The 18,912-nt window shown below is 45.3% G+C and overlaps 1 protein-coding gene across 1 annotated transcript in view; it reads left to right on the top strand.

The window, feature by feature from the left end:
• Window positions 1-18,912, top strand: part of LOC147428697 (dual specificity protein kinase YAK1 homolog) — a 125,636-nt gene that overhangs the window by 60,391 nt on the left and 46,333 nt on the right. Inside the window, exons 10-12 of the mRNA XM_086497217.1 lie at window positions 241-388; window positions 476-593; window positions 675-757. Coding sequence (XP_086353343.1) covers window positions 241-388; window positions 476-593; window positions 675-757 — 349 coding nt within the window. The remainder of the gene's footprint in view (window positions 1-240; window positions 389-475; window positions 594-674; window positions 758-18,912) is intronic.

Raw genomic sequence — 18,912 nt, forward strand, 5'->3', positions numbered from 1 at the left:
TTTTGCTTAATAATATCAAATAGCCAAAAAGGGTCTTTTTTAATTTGTGTTCTTAACACTCCTGAGCTACTTAGATGTGACCTGATATGAACTGTGAAGTGTTTTATAAATTTTGACTTCTACTTAGATTTTCTTTGCTCTATATCCCAGCTGCAAGCGTTCGTTTGTATTGAAATACAAAGTGTTGTTTTTTTGTCTTTCATTAGAAGCATAATATATCTTAATCTTAATTACTTTCAGAGGAAAACCACCGGACTTCATTCTTAGATATGCAAAGAACACAAGCAAATATTTCAAGATTGGAAGAGCACCAAACGAAGAGAGTGTTTTGATGGGGGAGAGACAACATTCTTCTTACCAATTTTTGATGCCAGATGATATAAGACTTGTAAGGACCCACTTAGATGTAACTAATGATTATGCCGGTGGACTTTTACTTATGAAACTCAATGGAAAGACTCTTGTCTGCTTGTAGAGGGAGAATGAAGCTCCAGTCATAGGAAGGCATTACTTTCCGGAGGATTGGGATCTAGAGAAGCTGATTACAAGCTATCACATGAAGAGGGGGATGAGCGAAGAAGAAATTAAAAGAGGTTTGTTAGCTCCTCGAAAAATAAAGTTCTGACGACGCTTTGAACATGAAATGTAATGTATGCGTCCTCTTGAATGCGTAGAAAGCAGTAGAAGACTGGTTTTTGTGGATTTTCTTAAAGGTTTGGTGGACATGGATCCTCTGAAGCGTTGGACACCAAATCAGGTAGTTTTTCTAATTTGATATGAATCTGTACAATTTTTTCTGGCACGCAATTTTTATGCTGTTCATGTTCTGTTGTTTATTAGCATTTGGCTTTACCAAATGTTGCGTATAATTTTTTTTTTTTGTAAATCCATGAGCACTACTTCAACGATACCATTGGAAGTACACTCATTACTCCAATGCTTAGGCCCTCCTATAATGAAGGAGCCATTTTTCGCCCTCTTCATCGAGCATGGTTATGCAGGGTAGCATGTAAGCGTCCCGAACAACGTAGCGTGCTTTGCTCACCACTCGAAGTCAACATAAGTACAATGCATGAGAATGTCAACCAACAAGACAAGAAACAGACACAACAAGGGTTAAAGATGTGCGCCCCCCCCCCCCCCCCCCCCCCCCCCCCCCCCCCCAAAAAAAAAGAAAAAAAGAAAAAAAAACCCAATCCTCTTCTCTCTCTCTCACACGAAGCGAGAGGAGAAGCTAGATGGCGCTTAGCGCAGAGGAGAAAATTTCAGCAAAGGGGTGATGAAAAAAGGGGCTGTATTTATAGATAAATTTGCCTCATGAACAAGAAGGATAAGTGAGCCTTGAGGTAGCTTTGAGACAAGCATCCAGCTGCATGTGAAAAAGGTGAAGCATGTGTGGTAGATGTCCTTACACTCATCTCTTCGTGGAAGCTATGTGACAAGTGTCCCATCTTCTAGAAGCTGTGTAACAAGTGTCTCACCTCTTTTATGTAACCTTTGCACATTTGTCCCATCCTTTGGAAGCTATGTGACAACTTATCTAGAAGCTTCCTTCTAGACTAACCAAAAGAACCATCAATATGGATATCAAATGACAGCTCTTTCTGTGTACAACACGGTTCGAGCTTCCAAACATCAATTCTAAATTTTTATGAAGAGAGAAAAGCATCTAGGTATATTTAAGTCGTGTATAGTGGACATGCAAACTTCACATTGTGAAGTTTTCGTTTGGGTTACGACGAGTTGATATTGTGTTGATTCTTTCTATCTTCGGTGGTGCGTATGCTCTATTAACTACCTATTTTTTGTGCTAATTTTGCCTATCTAATACTTCTTTTAGTGCTAGGTTTCATCATGTCAGTCTACCTTGCATCTTAGTGAAACTCAGTATGCAGATCTTTGTATTGATGTATGCTATTGAACCGTCAGTTGTAGTGTATGCATAAGAAGGGAATATTCTGGATGCGTCACTAGGGGAATGACATAGAGCGGAATATCTGTCGAGCCATCCTAGAATAGATATTCCTAGTGCATCATTTCAAGGGAATGATCAGCGTTGTAAAAGGGAATATCTGATAGGAAGTTTTGGCTGACCATCTAGAGGAAGGATCTGATCATCTGGAACGGGCATTTTTGGTGCGTCATGGGGGGTGACATTAAGCATTGCTTCATAAAGTTTGGTAAGGCAGTGACGAAGTATGAGCATTTCTAGTGCGTCACAATGTGACGGTGACAAGAGCATTGGTATGGGTATGATTTATGGTCTAAAGCAATTCCGGACTAGATAAATGACGTGTGCCAATGACGAGGCATATGAATGAAAATGGTTTTTCAGAAAGCTTTTCGGAAAAGCAGTTGCTTTTAAGGTCTTTATGGGAAAGCAGGGGGTTTCCCGTGACAAAGTCAATGTTGGCAAAGCATAACTGCATGAGACTGCGAGCATAATTTTCACCTAACCGTTTTTTATTGATCTTTGTAGTTCTAGATCATTTTAAAAGTGTCCGTCTGCCCATAATAAAAGTGTTTTGTTTTATCTAGTTTTGTTTTAGTAGCAAATAAATTGGTTTTTTTTTCGTCTTCTTGTTGTCATGTGTAGTTTTGTGAGTGTTTTATCCCCTCTTATAATTCGGGAGTTCAGACTATAAGATATACTTATAAAAATTCAGCCAAAAATCTGGGTGCTGTTAAAAAGCAACTCCTTATTCCCTAAAAACAGCTCATCGATCCCTCTCTCCCCTGTTTTAGCTTGGGAAAAAGTAACCGGTCTAAAAGACCGAGATGATGTGGAAGGGGAAGTCAAAGAACTTCTCCGCATGATGGGTAGTGAGGCTACTCATACAAAGGCATGGAGGGTAGGGAAGAAGACACAAGGCAATGGGGACACTTCAAAAGGGAGAGCTTTAATCATCCGTTTCCCATTCATGGAGGCAAAGAAGGACTTCTTGAAGAAGCACCCTACACTAAAGAAAACGGGCATATTCCTTGGAGATGACCTCACTCTCACACAGCTTGCGCATATGAGGGAGGTAATGCCAGAGATTCAAGCTGCAAGGGAGAAGGGAAAGACGGGTGGTGATTGTAGAGCGGCGCTCCACATGACGGTGCGAGACCTATGGGACCACACTCAAAGTTGCCACCTGGAATTGTAATGGATCTATGCGCCTTGATGTGGGTGCTTTTGAGGATAGTTTTACGGGAAGAGACATTGTCTTCTACTCTGAGACACATCAGGCCCTGGGGCAATCTATGCCTCACATTAATGGATATAGATGGGAGACAGCATGTAGACAGGAGACACGATCAGAGCACAGAGGGCGGGGCTCAGGAGGAGTGGCAGTGTTATTTAGGGAGGAGTTGCAGCCATTGATACATATAGCCCGTAGGGATGAGCAAGCTAGGTACATGTGGGTGAGATTGAGAGCAGAGACAGGCAAATATCTTTACATTGCTATTTGCTACATTCCCCTGAGTACGTCAGTTTATGCACCACCCAGAGGACAGTCCCCCTTCTCTATTTTGGATGATGACATATGGGAGTTCTCTAGAGATGGTGACATCATCATTCTAGGGGATTTCAATGCTAGGACTGCCCATCATCAGACAGTATTTTATGATACTTCAGAGGAGATGCTGAGAGAGTTGGATGTTGCATAGACGGGCCTATCCAGACTATCACAGGATGGAGAACACACTGAGTATGGACGACACTTGATAGACATGGGGACTGCACATGGATTGGCCACCTTGAATGGCCTACACAGATTTCTCACTGTCGGGGGCTTTACATGCTTTCCACACAGACATGGAGCCAGCACAGTGGATTATGTCATGGCGTAGTCGAGCCTCATCTCTAGTATCCAGGATCTCACGGTTGGACCCAGACCTGTTGGTGTGGCAGTGGACCATGCTCTTGTGTCGTTGACCATCTCTTTTCAGTTTAGTGTAGCACACAGGCTACGGGAAGCAGCCCCTACTCGCTACACCTTCACGCGGGAGACGGACTCTGTATACATAGATGGGATCTACAGACGCTTGTGCACAGAGGAGCCAGGGCGACCTCTGGAGGATCTTACTACTAGGGAAGATTATTAGAGCGACTTGATCGTTTTTACATTGGCCCTTGGGCAGCAGCTCTAGGTGGATTTACTACTATTTGGCGAGGGACCAGCCTCTCGGATCATTTACCCATCTCATTGTTTATCTCTTTCACTAGATCCTCTGCACAGAGACGAGGCTGCCGCATCCCTGACAGTGTTCTCACCACTGAAGTTTTGCAGCAGCAGATTCGTGACTTGTGGTCCACGGGTGCTTCTTATTGTGGTCCCCCTAGAGAGTTCCTTGCCCATTGCATTACTCAGTTTAGTATTTACTGCCGTGAGCAGATTGCTAATATTCATCGTCAGTTGAGAGTACGCGAGTCTGACCTCCACATTCCTCTTGGTTCCACACAGCGCTTGCTTGAGGAGTGGCCTCAGGATGCTTATCTCGCTGCTAGACAAACAGAGCTCACAGAGGAAATTCGTCGCGTACAGGAGGCTAGGTCTGAGTTCACTCATCATGCTTCAGTATCTCATTGGATAGCTAAAGCTGATTGAATGAATAAGGACTTCTTCGCTGCGCATAAAGAGCGCCCTCCTGGCACCACCCTTCGGACTTTGTGCGATGCTCAGGGAACACTACATATGCATCGTGATGTTATTCTTGATATGTCTGCATATTATTTTGAGGCATTGTTCACTGCTGATGTATGCACTACTGAGGTTTTACTTGCCCGTGAGCAGATCTGGCATCACACGCGACGTCGTTGTACAGACACTATGGCAGAGCTCTTGTTGGCTCCATTCACACTTGCAGAGCTTTATGCTGCTATCGAGAGTCTAGATCCATCTTCCTGTCCAGGAGAGGATGGCCTCACTAGAGTTTTCTTTTTGACTTATTGGGATGTATTGCATATACCACTGCTTCGCGGTTGTCAGGATATCTTTGCATCAGGATATATGCATCCGGATCTTTGTTCAGGTCTCATATCTCGTATTCCAAAAGGGGGTGACACCACTCAGCTCCGCCAGTGGAGACCTATTACCCTACTCCCTTCGGTCTATAAGATATTAGTGTTACTGATCAGCCATCGCTTGCGACCGTTCTTACCAGATATTATGGATCGATGCATACTGGATAATATCTTCACTTTTTATGAGGCAATAGAGTGGGCCAGATCATCTTCTGAACCTCTCGCTTTTTTCATCCTTTACTTCAAGAAAGCATACGATCGTGTTGAGTGGGAGTTTCTCGAAGGATCATTAGCCAGGATGGGTTTCCCTTCGAGATGGATCTCAGGCATTTCCGCTCTCTTTAGGACTGCCAACAGTGCTATTACTATTGGTGGTCGTGTCAGTCGCAGTTTTGAGCTCTCTCGATCTGTCCGTCAGGGATGTCCTTTAGCAGCATATCTGTATCTGTTTGTAGGAGAGACTATGTCTGACTTTCTTCGTGCTCAGAGTCATTCATTTTGTGGCTTGACCATGCTAGTACCTTCAGCTCCGGACCTTATCGATCAGGAGTTTGCTAATGACACTATGCTGATGTTGCGCTATTTGCTAGCAGCTCTTGATGCCATGCGGGAGGCCCTGGAGGTTTTTTGCATTGCCAGTGGTGCACGCATTAACTGGCATAAATCCTATGGGTTACTGGTTGGCAGTGATGACATACCTACTTGGGGGGTAACTGATGGTTTCACATGGCTGCAGCCGGGTCAGACATGCAGATATCTGGGCTTTCAGGTTGGATTTGACGTTTCCTCACAGCAGCAGTTTGCACCCGTACTACAGTCTATTCGCAGGAAGCTATGTCATTGGTCTTCACGTCATCTGTCGTTGGCTGGCCGTGCATTGGTCGCCAACCAGGTCATTCTGGCTACAGTATGGTATACGGCCTCTTGTTGGATGCTACATTCTGGTGTGATAGCTCAGCTCCGCAGACTCCTGCGGAACTTTTTATGGAGTGACACAGATGGGACTATTGATACTCGTGCTCGAGTTCGCTGGTCCACGATTATTCGTCCTAGGTCAGCAGGCGGCCTCGGCATTATTGATCCACAATTACAGAGCTGCGCTCAAACCGGCCTGTTCAATCCATTAAGGGCGGTAGACTTTACTATAAACCTTGATTTAGCTTTCACCCATTATTAGTCGTCTATTTTACCTGTACTTTCAAGACACAACAAAGGGGAGAGGGATACAGGCTGGTAGATTGCACCTGTATGAGTAGACGGACACCAGATTGGCCCCTAACTTAGGCGCCCCTTTCGGTATTTCTTTATTGTTCAAAAGAGGGAATAAACGCTGTGGTTCCCTACAAGCTGCCCCGCACAAACTCGGCTGAATTTCCACTGTTCCAGCCCGATTTCGGCAGCATAACTGTACTAGAACCCTTCACAGTCAGTATTCCCACGCATTGAATGACTTTCCCGACGCATACGGGCACTTTGCAAAACCTGGCGAGAATCTGCAGCACGCTGAATTCTCTGTTTTCAGCCCTAAAAATGCGCCAGATCACTTGCACAGCGGTCCCCTTGCATCCCCAAACCTCCTGGGGGTATTAGGGTCCATTTAGGGCCAAAACCCTAAACCTGCAAAAATACACAGCAGGCTGTAATTCACTGTTTCGGGCTCCGTTTCGCGTGCCGGTGGCATCCGTAGCAAGTCCTCGAGCTCCCGCACCTGTAGGGCTACTTGCCCTTTGAATCGGACGAGATTTCTGGCGTGAAACCTCTCCGAATTCACCTGTACCTGCAGGTGGATTAGCCGCTAGCTAATCCAGTACTTGTGCAAGAGGCTCTTGCCTCGGCAATCGCGCATGAACCCACACAACTGTACATTGGTCAAATGAAGAGCCCACTAGAGGGGCATAACATACTGCCAAAGGGGAGAGAGAGGGCAGTGCGTAGCGTGCAGGGCATCACTCCTGGCACCGCACTGTACATAGGAGGGAAAGCAAGCACTCCATAGCTCTTAACCTGTGACAAAATCTGAAAATGAGGCTCTCCCCTCTTCAAATTCAGCGCCACTTCTTGTTGCATGAGGCAAGTGCACCAGAATGTGCCACTTGGCACATTTACAAGCATTTTCCCGTTTCGGGGTTGCCGCCTAAAAATATCCCAACCGGTTGCCTAGTTGACTTCACGGCAGAGTAAGAAAATGTTCCCTTTGTCATTCCGGAGTTAATGACGCCAACACATTTTCAGGTCCCAAAATAGCAGTTCCCTAAATTTTAGGAGATGCTGCCATTGTATCTTTCTAGGTCATCCGACCCTCTTTGTACACTGCGGCCACATCCAGAACTGAAATGTAGCCTCTGTAGCAAAGGATTCCACTTTGGCTAGTCAATGACCCCACTTGGCTAACCATAGTCCTTGTCCAACCTTAGTGCTCTCTTGCCCTCAGGCGTGGACTCCCTCTGGACAGTTCCACACTAGCTATGCAATGCAGGGCAGTTAGATTTCCCGAGGGGTGTTTCCAAAAAGTGAAAGTAAATAGATAATAAGAAAGAAATCAACAAAAAGGATAGATAGTAGTCACACGCTGGTGACATGCGCCCTTCTTACCAAGCTTATTGTTTTGGTCAAGAACCTTGGAAGATGCTTCTTCAGGCTGCTCTTTCCACAGCGACTCCACGCCTCGGCACTAGAGATGGCCATACTTGGCATACAGGGTATCGTTTTCTCTTTACGGATGCCCCCTTGTGCACCAGCACTCTCTCACCCTTCATCGGATCGCTCCTTCAGATTTGGGTATCCATGCGACGGGCTATCATACGCTCACCTCCCTCATGCCGTGAGGAGGTTGAGCGCCAGCCTCTCATTTGGAATGATGCAGTTCTTGATTCTTCGGTTAATCCACCCCGTCAACTTGGAGAGAGGACTCACATTGATTGGGCTGCTTGGGACACTGGCCCTGCTGCCTCTATGCGGTTGTTTCATGAGACACGTATGCTGGATGCAGATTTTGTGGCAGAACATTATGACATTGGTCGCGGGGTAACAGACAGACTGCTTGAGATTGACTCCGCCATTCCTTCACACTGGGACGCAGTCATGCGAGGCACGGTTCAGATGCCTCCACATAGTGGCTGGGAAGGCCTCTTTGCTCAGAGCACTCTCTCTTTTTAGTTTGTTTAGACACCATGCTGTTCACAGTTGATACTGCCTACTCTCAGGGGATGCATGCTAGATTGACATATGATACCACCTCTCCGCACCTTGTCTACCCCGGCGCTCGATGGGAGGCCATACGAGTAGTTGGCTCCCGCGGGAAGCGTCGTTGTGTTGACCCCCGTTTTGTTCGGTTGATGCTGCACTTTGGAGGCTTTGGGTGTGGGAGGGTCGTGCCCTATCTCAGCTTTATTGGGACCCAGGAGAGTGGCATTGGCCTCACTCTAACCCCACCGGTGCACATGTATCATTCTTTGAGTACACTGTCAGAATTGGAAGATTAGCATTGATGAGACAGCACCCAGAGCAGCCCACTCGTATGCGTTTCTGGTTACATTCAGGTCTCTCCCATGCCTATCTACAGCAGTTTTGGTCAGCTATCTGGGATTTACATGTGGCTCGTCGTATTTCTTTTTTCATGTGGATGATTGCACATGCAGGACTTCCAGTTGGGACTTGGCTAGCTTCTATGGGTCATGATCCGTTATGTACTTGCTGTCCTTTGCGACTACCTGAGTCACCTGCACACTGTCTTTGGTCTTGCTCGTCTTCTCACGTAGTGTGGCTAGCAGTTTGCTTTTTACTTAGCAGAGCCGGTGTTCAGCATGGATTTCTCAGTTGGGGATCTGTCTCCTGGTTGATGCCGATGCCCGGACCGCATCTTTTCTACGAGGGCTCAGACACAGATCCAGCTCTTATGCTTACCTCGATTGGTTATCGGCGAGGGACTTTGGCTATGTTACCACAGATTGCTTGGCAGGGGGATCCTCAGACACGTGATAAAATCTTCTCAGTCATCACTAGCATTGCACTATGGAATGTTTGGAGAGCTCGTTGTCTTCACATTCTCAGTGCGGCTCCACAGCTCCTCCCGGATACCCTCACTGCCATTTGGCTGGACATCATTCACACCCTCATTTGGCTGTGGGATTCTTCCTCAGGTACATCTAGAGCAGCCGAGGCTCGTCGATTTGACTTCCTTCGGCGTTGGGCCCGATCTCCACTCTTCTTCACACTTACAGGTGGACAGATTACATGGCATTATGCACCTCCTCGGTGGTTTCTCCTCCACTCATCACACAGACCACCATGAGATTGTTCTAGTCGAGTTGGCACTATAGTGGCTCTCACCCTTACATTCAGCTTGTACACCCCACGTGATAGGCTATTTTGGCATCCGCTGGGGATTATATTGTACTCAATAATATACAGCCCTGATTTTTCCAAAAAGAGAGAGAGAGAGAGAGAGAGAGAGAGAGAGAGAGAGAGAGAGAGAGAGAGAGAGAGAGAGAGAGAGAGAGAGAGAGAGAGAGAGAGAGAGAGAGAGAGAGAGAGAGAGAGAGAGAGAGAGACGGCCCGGCATAGTTCCGTGCCCAGAGGTATTGGCCCCAGAGTGTGGCGCCCCTTTCAGTATTTGTTTATCATTATTCATTTCAAAGTACAACTCCAGAGGGACCTCTGCTCTTAGACTCTGCTTCTAGATGCTCTGCAGAGTGAGGCTCCAAGGGCTTTTTAAACATTACAAGGGATGCCAAAAACAGAGCCCCAAAAGCAATTAATTCAAAAGCTTCAAGTCCCAAAAGCATCTAGCCCAAAAATTGGCGTCCAAAGCTTCCAATGCAAATTGCGGAATTTAGTACAGTGCCACGTCTGCAGCCAACGCGTTTTGGGACGTCCATACAACTTGCCACGTCAGCACTTTCCATGCAATATTCTTTTCTGGCAAATTTTAATTGCCTCGTGTCCCTTGGGCCCCCTTGGAAAGGACCCATAAGTTGGAACACATAAATGTGTGCAACCTGTTCAGGACGTGAAAACATCCTGCTCTCGTAAGCGATGACATGGTCTTCTTGCATCAAGACTGCTCCCAGACTGCGACCACAAGCATCACAGTAAACGTCAAAGGACTTTTGAAAGTTTGGTAAAGCCAATACTAGTCCGGTTGTCAACTTTTCCTTGAGAGTTTGAAAGGCTTCAATCTTTGATTGTCCCCAAATAAAAGGAACTCCTTTCTGAATCAACACATGCAAAGGACAAGCTATCTCTGCAAATTTTCGAATGAACCGATGAACCGCGGATAATAGGAGCACAAGCCTAGAAAGCTTTGAACCTCATGGACATTCTTCAAATCAAGCCAATCACAAATAGTCTAAATGTTAGCAGGGTCTATCTTTACCCCTTTTGCTGAGACGATGTGTCTTAAGAAGTGTATCTCAGGAAAGAAAAATTCACTCTTTTTCGTATTTATAACCAATTTATGCTTCTGTAGTGCTTGGAAGACCTGCAACAGATGGTGAATGTGTTGTGCTTCATTCTTGGAGAAGACGATAATATTGTCAAAGGAAGTGCCCACAAATGATCGGCTCTGTGAAAATCCTATTTATCATGCGGTTGAATGTAGCCGGAGCATTTGTAAGACCAAAAGGCATCACCAAATATTCATGCAAACCAGAGAACTGTCTCGTAGACGTCTCGAGGAGCAAGCCGGATCTGTTGATAACCACTCTTCAGATCAATTCGGCAAGTAGAATCCTCAAGTCTGTCGAGTAGATCATTGATCCTTAGAATGGGGAATCTGTTCGGGCTCATTATTTCTTTATTTTGGGCTCGACTAGGTTGGTAAGATGGCCGGTTTGGTGGTGTACTATCGGGAATCAAATGAATCATATGTTTTTTAGGACATGGAGGCGATAACTCGCTTGGTAAGCCTTTAGAGAAACAGTCGGTCTGCGCATGTAGAGATTCTTGTCGTTTATTTTCTAGATACTTTGTTACTCATTGAATTCTTTCGAGAAAATCGAGTAAACAATTTGAAGAGGTTGAAGTCGATGCCAGTGGGACAGACTCGCCCTTCAATGCAATCTCTTTGCCCTTCTCATTCTTCAAGATGGCTTTCCTTGCCCTATAATCGACCACGACTGTTCTTGGGGAACCAAGGGATTCCTCGGAGGATGTCACACCCTTGCCAAAGGCATGATGTAAAAGTCCTCGTGCCCTAAATACCCCTGACAATGCAAACTTAGTTTGCCAATGACATGTGTAATGGCAACATCCTGTTCGGGTGCCTCTAGAACAGCCTCCGCCTGTGGCCCCATTTCCTTGGGCGTAATTCTAAGTCAAGCCGCCAATTCGGTTGAAATGAAGTTGGTCTTGGCAAGAAGATAAGGGCTTCCTAGTCTGGCACTTTGCCCCATGCCAAGGTGGAAAGGTACGAAGTGTACGGTACGTAATCAGTACGTAAGGTACGTACTTCTGTATGGATCGGCCTTTAAGGTACGTGACCAGTACGTAACATTTGTAACAACAAAAAGAATAATGACTTTAGCCTTTTTCAACCTATACATACTAGGAACTACATAGAGTCTAGACAGAGATACTACTTCAAACATCCATTAGATACTGCTTCAATGTCCATTAGATACTGCTTCAAATGTTATCCGTACTTAACTCTTAGAATACATCACTTAGTCAAATTTCAATAGCACTAAACATGAGTCACAATTGCAAAAACTTAAAACTTAAAACTTCAACATACCATGATACCGGAATCAAAATACATAAAACATCAAGAGTCAAGATTGAGGACTGATTATCAATCCTCATACAAAGATGGATACATCATACTATAGTGACCAGTCTAGACTCTACCATCAAAAAGACAGAAAAATGGGAATACACTATATAATACAATAAACTTTAGTCCATTGCCCAATGGCAAGATGCCCCTAAAAGAAAAAAAAAAAACAAAAAAAAAAAAAAGGGGGCGGGGGGGGGGGGGACATACACTATCTATCTGTACGTACAGAACCGTACCGTACGGCTGTACCATATTGTACGGATCCGTACGTACGTACGGATGCAACCTTGCCCCATGCTTTGCAAAGCTCGGTACTTTTCGTCCATCTGATTAGGGTCGGTACTAGTCTTGCTTTCGTCTTTCCTTTTCTTCTGCGCTCTTCGACTGCGTTGGAATTCCCTTGCTTGTCCTCTGGTGGACCTTTGGTTCTTCTTTTTAAGAATTTTGTCCAACTCTTTCGGCGAGTATAGGTTTCGCTTTTTTGTACTCGTCTGTTCTTTCAGCTTTCCTCCCGACTTGAGAGGAGGCCTCTAACCATCTCGAGTAAATCTCATCAATCTGGTAATCCTTCAGGTGTTTCGCAAGTCTTGGATCTTTGGAACAATCTTTTCACACATGTATCAACCTGCAGATGACATTTGTACTCCGCTCTGGCATTCTTGAAGAATTTGTCCAAATCTTTATTCTTTTCTTCAGTTCCCGCACTGAATTGCAACTTCTCTTTGCCTACCCTGTAATAGACTTGGACACTCCAATCTCCAAGTCAAGAATCTACCGTGACACGACAGGAATTCACTTCAAAACAGTTCACAATTAGATTCGACACCGACGCGCGGAGTTCCGTGCCAAGAGGAATTGGCCCCAAAGACTGGCGCCCCTTTTGGTATTTCTTTTTTTATATTGATCTTCGAGAAAAATATAACTCCCACGGGTGCTCTCTCTCTCTCAGATTGTGTCCAGATGCTGTGCAAAGGGAGCCCCCTTGGGTTTTTAATAAAGCTGCCTTTTTCTGAGATTTTTGCAAAGCCTTCCGGACCAAGTCCAAGTCCCTCGTGAACTGGTCGGCTTCAAAGACAAAACTTATCTTTCGTGCCAAGGAAGGATAAAACCTTCGTAACAAATTCAATAATCTCAAATGGCACCTTCCCCATCAAATAGTTAATCGTGTTTCTGTAGGCATATTCCACCAAAGGTAAAAACCCTTTACCCATGAAGTCTTCAGATTCAAAGAAGAAAACTTCAACAAATCCAGTACCAGTGAATTAGCAATCTCTGATTGCCTGTCACTCTGCCGGTGGAACGATGACGAGGACTGCAACCGCGTGCCAATGTTCTCCCAAATAGCCTTCCAAAACAAACTCGTGAATCTGGGGTCTCTGTCGGAGACAATTGTCTAAGGCATGCCATGTAATCTGAATATTTGGGCAATAAACAATCGTGCCCACGTTGTGTTTTCGGGAGATCAACAATGAAATCCATTGTAATACTTTTCTAGGGGCGGGTGGGTATGGGTAAAGGCTGTAACAATCCCTGTGCTTTATGCCTGTCAAAACTTGACCTTCAGGCATACCAAGCAACTGCGTACAAAATCGTCCACGTCCTTCTTGAGTCTCGGCCCAACAAAAGTATCTCTCCACACCTTTCAAGGTGGTAACAATGCCGCGGTGACCCGTAAAAAGGTGGACAGTGGCATTCCGTTAGAACCTTTTCCTTCAACGGCTGTGTAACGCACAACATCGTTTTCTTCATCAAGTATCCATCCCGAATGGAATATTCCACTTCTATCTCCCCATTCTGTATTCAATTGAATACATCTGCAAAAAAAAATGTATGTGGCGTACTGACCGACCATATCCTCAAAGCTTCTATGATGTATTGCGGAAATAGCTAGAACCAACGACTTCGAGGACAAAGTATCTACCACCAATTTCTTCTATCCTTGCACATGGACAATCCGAACGTAAAAGTGTGACCAGATGTTTGCCCACCGCATCTGCTTTTTCGATAGCTGCTCCTGTGACAAGAAGTAGCATAAACTCCAGCCATCTGTGAAAACCATAAAATCGGCTCCGAGTAGGTAATGTCACCACCAAAAGCTCTGTCTCTCAGATATGTACTGTCAATTCCGGCCTTGAAAACAATCGGCTCTCATAGGCAATGACATGGCCTTCATGCATTAAGACCGCATCCAGACTACGACCACAAGTATCACAATATACCTTAAATGACTTCTGCAAATCCGGCAAAGTCAAAACTGGTCCTGTAGTCAAATGTTGTTTCAATTTCTGAATGGTAGTCACCTCTGTGGGTCCCCACGAGAAAGGGACTCCTTTCTGTGTCAACATAGGCAAAGGGGTAAGCAACCTCTGCAAACTTTCTAATGAACCGCCGATAGTAAGAACATAAGCCCAAAAGCTTCTAACTTCATGGACATTCTTCAAATTGGGCCAATCACGGATAATCTCTATCTTGGCCGGGTCCATCTGCACTTTTGCAGCCGAGACAATGTGTCCCAAAAAAGGTGTATCTCTGGGCTCGGCTCACATGGTATGGTGGCCGGTTCGGTGGTGTATTTCCAGATATCAGATCAATGGTATGATCCTCAGGACGAGCTGGCGGCAACTCGCCTAGCAGGCCCTGTGAAAAGCAATTGGCATGAGTGTGGAGAAAATCTTGGCGTTCTTTTTCAAGGTCAAAACATATTCGTCCTTCAATCATCATTCAGTCCTTTCCAGAAAGTAAAGAAACCGAAGTTCATCAAGTACAATCTCTATGCCCTTCATTCGTCAAAGTCGCTTTCTCGGCCCGGTAGTCAACCACGGCGTTGCTCTTGTGGTACCAACGGATTTTGAGTAGGACGTCACAACCTCCCAAGGGAATTACCTAGAAATCCTCGTGCCCTAAACACCCCTGACATTGCAAACGAAGTTTGCCAATGATCTGTGTAATGGCAACATCCCGTCCGGGCGTAATTCCAAATCGAGCCGCCAGTTCAAGTGAAAAGAAGTTGGCCTTGGCTCCTTCATTCTTAGAAAAAGAGGGCTTTCTGATGTTTCACTTTGCCCTAAAAGTGGCAAAATTTTGAACTTTCAATAATTTGATTCGGTTCGGGCCCCACGCAATGTGGTACCAGTTTTGCTTTCATCTGCCTTTTCTGCCACGTTCCTCAGCTGCTTTCGAACTCTCTGACCTTTCTTCAATCTGTTCTTTCGGTCCCTTTTTAGGGCACTTCGCGGAGATATGCCTAGTTTCCCTGCATTCAAAACACTTCCCCTCTTTGATGTAGCTGATCCTCTCTCGAAGAGTGAGTGCATCCTTTTATTTCTTTTCTGGGGTGCTCTTCTTCTTTCTACTTTCATTATTTGAAGTCTGTTCGGTTCTCTGCGCCATGATCTCATCTGTGGGTAAGTCAAATTGCTTGAATGAATGGCAAAACCCCGTTTCGCACGACTCATCGGATCTCTATAGGAAGTCCCAAGGTAAATCGCCCAATCTGTTCTTTAAACTAAATCTTCTTAAATGAAGAAGCTGGTACAAAAGAGCTCTACAATCTCTTGCAATATGCGTCCAATGTATCTTTCTTGGTCATCCGAAGATGGTTCCAAGCAGTTTGTATGTCGCGCTCGTACTACCGAGTGTAAGGTGCAGCGGAATGAATGTTTGAACTTTGCTCAAGATGAGTGCTTCGAACTGTGCTCAAGGTTCCTTTTTGTTCTTATGGAAGGTAGAGCCTTCCGTTCTTAATGAGAGAGTGCAATGATCACAAACAAAGTGAATGGACACTGTGCGTGCAAGTGTATGAGACTGAGAGAGAAGAGAATACGACAACAGAGACTGTTGTAAAACCCTCCTCCGAAGGCCCCACTCTCGTCGGCGAGAGTGGTCTACTTATGATTGCACAAGCTGGTACGAATTGAATGCATGTGACTGATGCAAGTCTAGGCTATGTCGACGACGACGACGGGGATGACGACACCGAGCTAAGGGCTGAAATCTGCAATCTTTTATCTGCTGTCCAAAAACGCTATGGGCTGAAATCTGCTGCAAATCCAAAACGCTGGTTTTGGGGCTGCTTTCTGCTGATCTTTGTCGCTGAAAATCTGTGGGTCTTAGGGCTGAAAACTGAGGTTCTTTTAGGGCTGAATCTGAGACTGCTTCATTGCTGAAAAACGCTGCATGGCTGAGGTTTTATCTGCTGAAAAATGCTAGGCCAGAAGTGGGCGATCTGGGGATTTTAGTAACGCTAGGGCTGAGGGGTTTCTTGCGGTGAAGCCTTGGATCAAAAACGCTAGGCGTGTGGTCTGTTGGTGATGAGGGAGATCTGGAAACGCCAAGTGCTGGGGGTGTATGGCGAGGATCACCTTGATGAAAAACGCCAAGGATGGGATCTTGCTTGGTTGAGAAGTTGCCTGTTGAGCTTGGCTCCTGTTGCCTCTTCTGCCAATTAGTGCTAGTTTAGGTTTGCTTATATACTAACTTAGCAAAATTGCCCTACCTACTTTCCAACAAAAGTCACTTAAAAATATTAAGTGAAAAATGTTAAAAATAGTTAAAATAGGCTAAATGCACTGGAAAATTCCCCTAAAGGATTCTAATGGGAATGCTTATGATCATGCTGTGTGCAACCAGAGGATATGCATCTACACTAAGTGTCTGGACATGCACGGTCTGTGAATAGATTCACAAAAGTGCCAGATCACTTCTAATCTAGACTGACTGAACTGACTGAACCCTTGTTGTACTGTAGCTTGTCCACGGACACATAGGGTTAGGTGTGTCACGTGACATCCCCTCCTTTTCAAAGTGAGGTACTGGTACCGAACTGTATGGCGTCGAGGGAGATCGCCAATAGCATCCGGAATCCTGGAAGGGACTCTTCGCCGACCCACTCACATGTGTGGGTCGTGCGGTACTTGAACTTCATGAAGGTCTGCAACGCTTGCTTCTTTGGGCCGCGCCGAAAGGGACACAAAATCTTGTGTGGCTCCTTCAATGCTTCAACTTCGTTTAGAGTCCTACTTCTTTCTTCTTTAAGAATCTCCATGGTTGAAAATTGGTGAAACCATTTGCAACAGGAAACCATGAACATATTTATTCCATGTAAAGTGAGCGGAAAAAATCTTGTCTTCCTCAAAGACTGTGCATGCAATGTAGATGAACAAATAGACGGAGTGCCAAACGGTTCACTACACACACGCAAACAATGAGATCTAATCTTGTCTTGCAGATCTAAATCAATCAACTATGGCAATTCACAATGGAAATGCCGATGCTTGGTGCTCATACTTTCATGTGCTCTTTCTACAAATGTGTCATACCAAGGAAGAGACATGGACCGTGACTTCCTTGAATGCATACTTTTCAGCTTTCATGAACAATCCGCAGACATTCGTGCTGTGAAACGTGCTCAACATACAATATGTCATGCCTAGGAAAAGTGATCACATAGAGATGCTGACTAAAATACAGGAAACGTTCACGAATGAAACACTCGAAGAATGCATGTGTATCAATCATGCGAACACATAATACTTCCTGTGAGGGTTCGTGAGACCTAGGCTTGAGAGCCAAGATTGGTTCTTTCTGTTTGATCGAATCTTCCTGTGGGGGTTCTGTGGACCTCGACTCCAGAGCCAAGATCGATTCTTCGTGATTGATCAAATCTACAACGAGGTTAGCTTCGCTAGAAAAAGCATCAACTAACCCATCATCCTTGTGAACAATCACGTCATCTTCATGCAAATCATCATGTTTGTGAGAAATCACATCGTGATCATGCAAATCATCATGCTTGTCAGTGTCATCCAAATCATCATGCTCATCATTATCATTCGAATCATCATGCTCATCATTATCATTCAAATCATCATGCTTATCATCATGCAAATCCTGTGTATCGTGAATCGTGATTTGGAGAAGAAGAGACTGAGAGAGTCTCCTTTTCCCGAATCTCTTGCATTTGTGCCTGCACTTGAGAAAAGAGTCACAAGAACTCTTTCATGTGTCGGTCGCTCTTTTCTTTGAGGGCGGTTGCCATTCTTTCTTGGTGTTTGCGCTTCATTTCTGCTCTTCTTTCTGCGTGTCTGCGATCCATTTCTGCCATTCTTTCTGCATGTCTTGCTTCATGTTCTAACTTCCTTTCCATAAACATCTGGTCCAAAACCTGCATAGGAGTTAGTGCAATCCTTGACGTAGATGGGGAAGGGGGAGGGTCGGAAAAACCTCCTGGTGGGGAAAATTCTTCTTCGCCTCTCTCATGCTCATCACCTCCAAGCGAAGTAGCTATTCCGCTTTGAGTGATGAGTATCCACTGAAGTCTTGGGTTGTTGTGGGTTCTTGTGGTCTTGGGTTCTTAAGTTCACGAGAAACTTGGGTTCTTGGGGGTCTTGGGGTTCTTGGTTCTTGGGGTTCTTGAGTTCTTGAGGTTCTTCTTTCGCTTGCAATGTGTGTTTGAGAAGGATCTTCTCTTCACCCGAGTTATGCTCTTTTCCGCGTGCGCACCCCTTGGCGGCCTTGCGCTCACACCAAGGTTGCTTTTTCCCACCTCACGTCGATTGGCCGGCCGCTAAGTGCACGGTCCGCTCTCAATGAGTGAAAAGAGGCACAAGGGGAGGCTGGACAAGCCCTTCTTTCTTGGGTTTCCTGTCACTCTTCAAAAACACGATTAGGAGTCGACACGCCAAAGCGACTTTGGGTTCGTGCGACCGCAACAAGCAAAAAAATTTCTTGTGATTCTTGTGGTTCTTTTCTTGAGCGATACAAAACACTGCCAAAGCTCTCATACCAATGTAAGGTGCAGCGGAATGAATGTTTGAACTTTGCTCAAGATGAGTGTTCCGAACTGTGCTCAAGGTTCCTTTTTGTTCTTATGGAAGGTAGAGCCTTCCGTTCTTAATGAGAGAGTGCAATGATCACAAACAAAGTGAATGGACACTGTGCGTGTAAGTGTATGAGACTGAGAGATAGAGACAGAAGAGAATACGACACCAGAGACTGTTGTAAAACCCTCCTCCGAAGGCCCCACTCACGTCCGCGAGAGTGGTCTGCTTATGATTGCTCAAACTGGTACAAACTGAATGCATGTGACTGATGCAAGTCTAGGCTATGTCGGCGACGACGACGGGGA

Source organism: Adiantum capillus-veneris, chromosome 23, assembly GCF_014529385.1.
Source record: "Adiantum capillus-veneris isolate H3 chromosome 23, ASM1452938v2, whole genome shotgun sequence".
Lineage (NCBI taxonomy): Eukaryota > Viridiplantae > Streptophyta > Polypodiopsida > Polypodiales > Pteridaceae > Adiantum > Adiantum capillus-veneris.